General features: G+C 47.4%; 1 protein-coding gene across 5 annotated transcripts in view; it reads right to left on the reverse strand.

Annotated features, from left to right (window-relative positions):
• The window catches only part of SPICE1 (spindle and centriole associated protein 1), a 33,359-nt gene extending 25,438 nt beyond the window's left edge, over positions 1 to 7,921 (reverse strand). For 3 of the 5 annotated variants that reach the window (XR_005226950.2, XM_037909941.2, XM_037909933.2), the window contains exons 1-3: positions 7,731 to 7,897; positions 2,763 to 2,810; positions 1,159 to 1,305 (exon numbers count right to left, since the gene is read on the reverse strand). Coding sequence is in view for 4 of the 5 variants with exons in the window: in XM_037909941.2 (XP_037765869.1) it covers positions 1,159 to 1,305; positions 2,763 to 2,810; positions 7,731 to 7,823 (288 nt within the window). In the remaining variant the exon portion in view is untranslated. Of the gene's footprint in view, positions 1 to 1,158; positions 1,306 to 2,762; positions 2,811 to 7,730 lie in introns of all 5 variants that reach the window. The other 2 variants (XM_037909907.2, XM_037909914.2) reach the window with 2 other exon arrangements.
• Between the last annotated feature and the right edge of the window lie 921 nt (positions 7,922 to 8,842).

Below are 8,842 nucleotides of genomic sequence, written 5' to 3' on the forward strand. Positions count from 1 at the left end.
ATTCCACGTCAGTTTCTGGATCAAAGTGAGGGATACCTAACCAGTTCAGGCTGACCCTTTATACGACAAGCTCTTTCCTTGTCCTCTTGAACCTAGTCTCAGCCTACATAGGCAACTCCCCCCAGAAGGTGGTACTTCTCTAGAGTTGTTGTCCTGGCAGCTGCAGTAATTACCCTCCACTGATGTAATTCTTAGGGGAAACTTGGTAATCCTCCACCATGAAGCTAACATACAATCCCTAGCTCACAAACTTTTATAGATACAAGAACTTGTGACTAATCCCATGGCCCACAGCAACTGGCACATCTCAAATAACCATGCTGCAGGGAATTACCGGCCATTTGAATCAGGGGAAATCATTTAATTGAGTGACAAGCTATTGCCTCCTGACTGGAATCAGATAGTGCTGCTGCAGTCAGAACTCAAAAGCTGGTTAAGTAGTAGTATTACGTAGTGTTTAAGGCAGGCCCAGATAGTGAGAGACAGAATTAAATTCCAAATTTAGGAACACCAGATCACCAGCTGGTGCTTACAACTCCTCAATCCGTTTTGTCAATTTTCTTTCCCTTCCCCCTCCCCACCCTTCCTGCCCCTCTTTTTTACATTCCCCTTCTTGCTGGCCTCCTTTCTTCTGGTTAAATACAGCCATTGCAGGTACAGAGGTTCCCCAGACACAAGAATCTTAGCATTTCCACTAAACAATGGAGTCCATGGTGTGTGTGAGGGGGAGAAAGAGACAAGCACAGGATACATCACCCTTTCACAGCTTGGAATTTAGAACTGCAAGGATCCCTGCACAGCAGCATTCAAAAAATGGCTGGGGCCAAGGCATGGGCAGGGGCCTGGAATAAGATCTGATACTATGTAGACCACGTGATCACGTCTCCTTGGGGCTTGGGTGCCTGTTAACCATGGAGCCTACTCCAACCAATGTTCTGCAGTAGCTGAAAGAAGAACACCTAGGGGTGAGCGATTCTGTACATCAGCCAAGCTTGATTATTCAGCCAGGCAGTGGATTTCGACCTACAGGCAGGAACAATTTTCCATTTTGCTACAAGTCCTTCATAGCAAAGGAGATGAGGAAGAAGATGCAAAGTGCTAGTTTCATGCTCCTGGCAAATTAAAAACGTGTGTTGAAAGTCCAGACCTAGCTCTTACCTCTCGCATGAGGGCCAGCTTCCTTTTCTCTAGGGAATCAGGAGCCCCCTGCCTCTGCTTCTTCCATTTTCTCTTCAGTGCTCTCTCTTGTAGCTCCATGTGCACCAGTGCTTTGTTCTTTGACTTGTGTATCTCATGACGCCGCACCTATGCGAGCACGGAAGAGAATTTGGTTCAAATCTAAGGGACATGCTAAGGCAGTGGTTCTCAACCAGGGTTCTGGGGACCCCTGGGGGGCCACGAGCAGGTTTCAGGGGGTCCGCCAAGCATGGCTAGCATTAGACTCACTAGGGCCCAGGGCAGAAAGCCAAAGCCTCGACACGCAGGGCCCTGAGCCTCACCACCCAGGGCCGAAGCCAAAGCCTGAACAATTTAGCTTTACGGTGCCCCCTGTGGTGTATGGCCCCAGGCAACTACCCTGCTTGCTACACCCTAATGGTGGGCCTGGCTTTTATATGCAGAAACACAGTTGCAGTGGCACAGCTGGGCCATGGAGTTTTTATAGCATGTTGAGGGGGTCTAAAAAAAGAAAGGTTAAGAACCCCTGAGCTAAGGCACTCTTACAAGCAGCAGGGAAACTGCCAGTGGGCTCTCTTTTTTGGATCTACCAATTTATGCATTGGGTACAGTGAAGTCAAACCACATGTTGGTGATGCCGGTAATGTCACCATCTATGAATGGCAACTGCAATCACAGCGTCGACCACTCCGTGTAGAACAAAAGTTTAAGTTACCTCACAGAGCAAAGGGAAGGGGGAAATGTATGGGTTCCCATCTGCCCTACATTTCTGAAACAACAGCAACAGCTGTATCCAACAGTCACAGAAATACTGTCACCCAGAACACTAAAAACAAGGCAAAATGCATTGTCTGATTCAGCACTGCTGTTGAGTATCAGTATCTCCACCCCCTGAATGGGATGCATGTATCCAATTCAGATTATAGCACATTTAATGTATTAGATTCTCACAGGCCTCCAAGCACCCTGATTAGAGAATAATTAAGTTATAGAATTTAGAAAGAGAGAAAGACTTATGTCATCAAAACTAGCCTCCTCACAAGAGATATAATCCTAAATGAGCACAACACTATACTATATGTTAGTGCTGTCAGCTGGATGGAATTGAACTCATACTTTGTGAAGAACAGCAGCTCTACATAGCAGGAATAGTAGCAGTGGTGTGAACCTGTTCAACCCCCTGCAAGAATTAAGGAAATGCCAAGACTAAAGAACATATTTTTCAGCCCTTTCTTCAGTGAAGATGATGCAGGTTAAACTTATCTATTGGAAGGTTTTCTTTTCCCCCCATTACCCCATGTTGGAAAACATTCTAGAGGGATCCACTGGAAAATATATCAGAATATTGGTTAAAATAAGCTGGTTTAAGGAGACGTTAAGCAGATGGACACTGCTAAAAGAAGGAGTTGTGCATATAGTTATTGGGGGTGAAAAGCTATATTTAAAAAAGGTTTCGGTGGGTAGGGAAGGGAGATTAAGATGTTATAAACAAAACACCCCATATAAATAAAATGAAATATCTGCCCCAGATTACCAAGTAGATTGACCAGCTATGGAATAGAGGTAATGACAGATTTTTGACTTACCATGTCTTCAGGAGTTGCACGATGCACTGTTAAATCATGGACAGTGCTCTGCAAAAAGAAACAAGAAAACACAAATGCAAACACAGAGGTGGAATCAGGCACTGATGTTTCAATACCCTATTGATTTGCTCTTTAAGTTACGAAAATAATAAGTGCTCCAAGTTTAGAGACGTGTCTATTGATAAATAGAACAGAGATGGCATAGATCACTTTACAGTTCTACACAATATTCCATCAAAAAAACTATGTTAAAAGAATATTAATTTTGCATTCAAAAGTCAGGCAATGATAGTGTGGAATCCTAACTCTGCCCCCGTGGGCGCATACATCATGACACAATCTTTAATTATGTGACGATCACATATTACTTCTCAAAAGGAAGAGAGGGAGGATGGACCAATTTTAAGGCACTAGCATAGGATTTGGTTTCAAGTCCCTGTTCCGCCAGACTTCTTGTGTGACATTGTGCAAAATACTTAGCCACCCTGTCTCGGTTCTTTATCTATAAAGTGGGGATAATACCTCACAGAGGTGTTGTAAGGATAAATATTCTAAAGGTTTGAGGTGTTCAGATACTACAGTGATGATGGCCATAAGAATACTTAGGATAGAAATAATACAATATTTTTCCCCTTACAAGCTCACATACATGTGTATGCCAGAGAGTCACTCTATACAAGATGCACAGTGAATGAGCCAAGTGCTTCATTTAGCCTACACTTTTCTGACTGTGCAGGCAAGATCCAGGATACTCTATAGCAAATGACTTCTACTTCAAGGTCCCTGGCTTTCAATGATGCTTTGGAGCAGCAGGCTGAAAATCCTGCAGCACCCTCAGATAAGATAAAAGATGGATGTGTTCATTTTCATATTTAATTAAATGAAAACCATCAGTATGATAATCCTTGTAGAATTTAAGTTTTCAGTGTGCTGCAGAACTTTGTGTTGAAAACTCAATTTCATTTGTAGAAGTTGTCCAGGGTGCATGTGAAAAGAAACTGACAATGATGGCAGTGGATTGGGGAGCAGCAGGGCCTTTTTGTACCTAGGGAGCAGGTTTTGTATTTTAGCACAAGCCTATTCATTGAATATTCCTCCACCAGTGATGGGCAGTGAAAAGAGTTTTAAATGTCAACACTGATATTACCACTGGTAGATTTCAAAGTCAATACCTTGTTTCTGTCTAAGGTTTATACAGCGTGTAATAAATGAGGCAGTTCATTTTGTTATTGTTTCTGGCTGTCTACATACTGACACAGCACAGCATCAGTAACACTCTGTTCACTTTTGGAAAATTCTTTTTACAGCCATAAGGCACGTACACACAGGGCCCAATTCACCATTAACCTATGTGTCTAATCCTCATAGTTCAAAGTCAGTCATGGAATTTTACACCTACTTCACATTGATGTAGGCAGCTATAGAAAACACAGAATGAATGCCTCTCTCTCTTTTTTTAAGTACAGAAGCTTAGATTCTGGTGCAGGGGGTGGAGTCTACAAACTGTGACCATGAAGTAAAACAGGACCCTGTGTATTATAGAAACAGCAAATTATATAATATTGTATTTCTATAACTTTTTGTAAGGTGAAGCTTATACAGCACATGGTGAATGGAGTAATGGATCCTCAGTGAGAATTATCTACCTATCAAATGTTAACCTGTGTATGCAGATCTGACTAGAAGATTATAGATTCCAAGGCCAGAAGGGAGCATTGTGAACATCTAGTTTAACCTTTTGAATAACTCAGGCCATAGAACTTCCCCAAAATAATTCATAGAGCAGATTTTTGAGAAAATCACCCAAGCTTGATTTAAAAGTAATCAGTGATAGAGAATCCACCCCAACCCTTGGTAAACTGTTCTAATGGTTAATTACCCTCACTTTAAAAAGTGTCTTATTTCCAATCTGAATTTGTCTTCCAGCCATCGGATTGTGTTATACTCTTCTTTGCTAGATTGAGCAGACCATTATTAAATATTTAATACCCAGGTACAGAGACTGTAAGCAAGTCAACCCTTAACCTTCTCTTTGTTAAACTAAATAGATTGAGCTCTTTGAGTCTACCATTATACAGCTTGTTTTCTAATCCTTTAATGAATCATTCTTGTTGCTTTTCTTTGAATCCTCTCCAGTTTATCAACATTCTTCTTGAATTCTGGGCACCAAAACTGGACACAGGACTCCAGCAGCAGTCACACTAGTTTCAAATACAGAGGTAAAATAATCTACTCCTACTAAAGATTCCCATGTTTATGCATTCAAAGATGGCATTAGCTCTTTTGGCAACAGCATCACATTGGGAAGCAGTAACTCTGAAAAGATGTGGGGGTTGTGAATAATCACCTAAACATGAACTCCCAAGGTAGAGTCCCCATTCTGTCAGTATGACCCACATTCGTTGTTCCTAGAGGTATACATTTACATTTAGCTGTATTAAAACATATATTGTTTGCTTGCACCCAGTTTAGTGGTCACTTCTGTTTAAACACAAAAAACTATGCTCTTTCTACATCCAGATGATTTGGTGCCGAACTGTTTTATCCCAAATTTTCCCAAAAATTCAACTTGGGGACAGAGCCCTGAAAACTTTCAGCCTGGAAGGTGAATTTTTTGAACAATTATAAACAGCCAGCTGACGAGAGAGGCAGACATTGGAAGTGCTAGTACTCGTGCAATCTTAAAGAAAGATGTCACTTGCCCATGAGCTGTAAGAGAGCACCTTAAAATGAATGCCCGTGGAATAGTCTCTTCAAGTCTATGCATTCCAATACCAGACAGATTTGTACCACAAATTTGACAGATTTCAGAAAGTCGGGGAACTGAATAGATTAAATTATCATGAACAGATTATAGGTTTGAGCCTTCATTCACTAGAATCCAACTGGGCCAGCTCCACTGAGTTCAGGCATTGGAAGAGACAAACATGTCTACCTTGGCTAAACCAGAAAGGCTTTGTCTAGACTGGTTTCAGAGTAACAGCCGTGTTAGTCTGTATTCGCAAAAAGAAAAGGAGTACTTGTGGCACCTTAGAGAGTAACCAATTTATCTGAGCATAAGCTTTCGTGAGCTACAGCTCACTTCATCGGATGCATACTGTGGAAAGTGTAGAAGATCTTATTATATACACACAAAGCATGAAAAAATACCTCCTCCCACCCCACTCTCCTGCTGGTAATAGCTTATCGAAAGTGATCACTCACCTTACAATGTGTATGATAATCAAGTTGGGCCATTTCCAGCACAAATCCAGGTTTTCTCACCCCCCCGTCCCCACACACAAACTCACTCTATCTAAAGCTATTACCAGCAGGAGAGTGGGGTGGGAGGAGGTATTTTTTCATGCTTTGTGTGTATATAATAAGATCTTCTACACTTTCCACAGTATGCATCCGATGAAGTGAGCTGTAGCTCACAAAAGCTTATGCTCAAATAAATTGGTTAGTCTCTAAGGTGCCACAAGTACTCCTTTTCTTTTTGTCTAGACTAGGATTTAAAGGTGTGATGTTAGTTGACAAATTTTTAAACTTTAGTTTACATTAAATGCAGTGGACCCTGTCTACACTAAACTGCTCAAGTCAAAGCCTGTGGTCTCCCTACTTATCACATTTTAATATCACACCTTAAATAGTAGGTCTAGACTATACTCTAGATATACTGGTATAGCTAAACTGCCAGACCCCCTAGTACAGACGCAGCTTAAGGAGTTTTTCTGTCAGCACAGCAGCACCACCTCCGCAGACATGAGCTATGCTGACAGAAGCACTCTTTACTCCTGGGGAATTCTGCACCACTACACATGTGCAGAATTTATGTCCCCCCCAGATTTCTTTGCTTTCCCGCAGAAAAATGACTGATGGGGAAGCAAAGTGAAACCACAAGAGCGGTCCTGCAACCCTTCCCAGCAGTATGTTTCAGGTGCCAAAAGCAGCTGGCAGAGAGGTAAATCACTGTGGGGAAGGGAGTGGGACTGGCGAAGACCCGGCTGGTGGCTCCTACCCTGTGCTGGGCTCAGCTGCTAGTTCTGGCTGGGCTGGGGAGGACAGGACTTCCTCTTCCCCTGCACGGCATCCAGGACCGGGTCAGACCCATCCCCAGATTTCTCCCCCAGCTGCAGTAAGATCTGCCAATTCCACCCTGCCCCCACTTCCTGCAGCCATCACTCCTCAGCTGCAGGGGAAGGGATCCCTGTGCAGAGAGCTGCTCCCACATCTGCCCAACCGCCCTCATACTCGACCCTCCCTCCAAGCCCCACTCCCCCTGCACCTGGGACCACCCTGCCGAGCCACCCACACGCAGAACCTCACTCGGCTGAGCCCCAACCAGCTGCATCTGGACCTTTTTTTGGCATCAGATTTTTAATTGTTTTGGTGCAGAATGCCCGCAGGAGCCTACCCCGGGGGGGCTTTGCCAGCGTAGCTAGGTTGGCGAGTGGCTGTGGTGTTTCCACGCCCCAGACAGACACAGCTGTGCCAACAAAACCTTGTGGTGTAGAGCTGGCAGCGGCCAGGATGAGGCCACAGGCGATGCCCCGGCTCTCGGTACGCCAGGGGCACAGCCCCTTCAAGGGAGAGGGCTCATCAGCGGGGGGCAGCCACCGGGCGCAGGAAGAAAAGGACACGGAAGGGGGAACCGCAGCCATGCTGCCCATCAGCGCCGGGCCGGGCACAGGCTGGCAGGGGACAGCAGCCTCCACTGGGGGGCCGGGCCGGAGCCGGGGCTCGCCCAGCTCGCACGCGGGGCAGGGCGGGCTCGGCAGGGCGGGCTGGGGGGAGGCGGGGCACCGGCACCGGAGCCCGCCCCCCGCCGCTCGCACCCGCGGTGCCCAACCAGCGCAGGAGCCCGCGTCCCCCGGCCGCCATCACCCGGCCCCCTGCGGCCCCAGGCCTCCCGCACCCCGGCTGCGATGGGCGCGGCCCCCCCGTGCCTCAGTTTCCCCCGCTGTACCGGGCGGGGGCTCCACTCACATCCCAGTCCCGCTCGGCCGCCGGCGGCTTCTTCTTCGCCTTCGGCGGCTTCTTCCCCGGGGCGCGGGGCCGCGCCAGCCGCACCAGGGACATCGCGGGCCGGGCAGGCGGCAGGACCCGGAGGGGGCGGGGCCGGAAGCGCAGGGGCTCGAGCCGCCGCCGTTAGAGGCCGGCCTGACCCCGCCCCCGGCCGCTCCCGCCCGTCACCAGGGAAACCCCGCCCCGGCCACCGGGCCCCGCCCCCGAGCATGAGGCAACCCAGCCCCGCCCCCCCTCCACATCATGGACCCCACCCATACCCCTCCCTGCCCCACTGATCCCCCCCTCCCATACTACCTACTGTCTTAGTGTACCTGCACCCCACTGACCCCCCCAGGCATAGTAGCCATTGCTCCACTGTACCCCCCATATACCCCACTGCCCCCCCCATACTACCCACTCTCCCAGTGTACCCCCAGCTTTCAGTAATCATCCACCCCACTGTCCCCATATACCTTGCACTGCCACTCCAACAACCCGCTGTTTTCCACTGCCCTCACAACCCTCATTAATCTTACCCATTTCCCCCACCGCATTCTGGCCGATCATACTGCCCTTAATGTGCCCCGGTCCCCATTGATCCTCCCCAACTGGCCCAATACACCCCACCCTGACTGATCCTCTCACTCCCTCTCCACCCTCATTCCTTCCCACAGTCACCTCACTGCTCCTCACCCAAACCACCAGCCCCCTCTGTACCCCCCAAAGATCTTCCTCGCTGCCCCCACCCCTCACTGTCCCCCAATGTTACCCCACTGTTCCCAGACCACCGCCCTGCCCCCATTCCCCATCACCCCCTCTCCATGTTCACTGTGAGGGCATAAGAAGCAAAGTTCTAAGGGGAAGTCTCCATTGCAGTTAGACATCTGTGGCTGGCCCATGCCAGCTGACTCAGGCTCGTGGGGCTCCAGCTTAGGAGCTGTTTCATTGCGATGTAGACCAGTGGTTTTCAACCTTTTTTTCATTTGCAGACCCTTAAAAATTTTTGAATGGAGGTGCGGATCCCTTTGGAAATTCAAATTGTGGTCCGTGGACCCCCTACCACAGAAGTCTTAGGGCTTGTCTACACTATA

This window comes from Chelonia mydas, chromosome 1 (assembly GCF_015237465.2).
Source record: "Chelonia mydas isolate rCheMyd1 chromosome 1, rCheMyd1.pri.v2, whole genome shotgun sequence".
Lineage (NCBI taxonomy): Eukaryota > Metazoa > Chordata > Testudines > Cheloniidae > Chelonia > Chelonia mydas.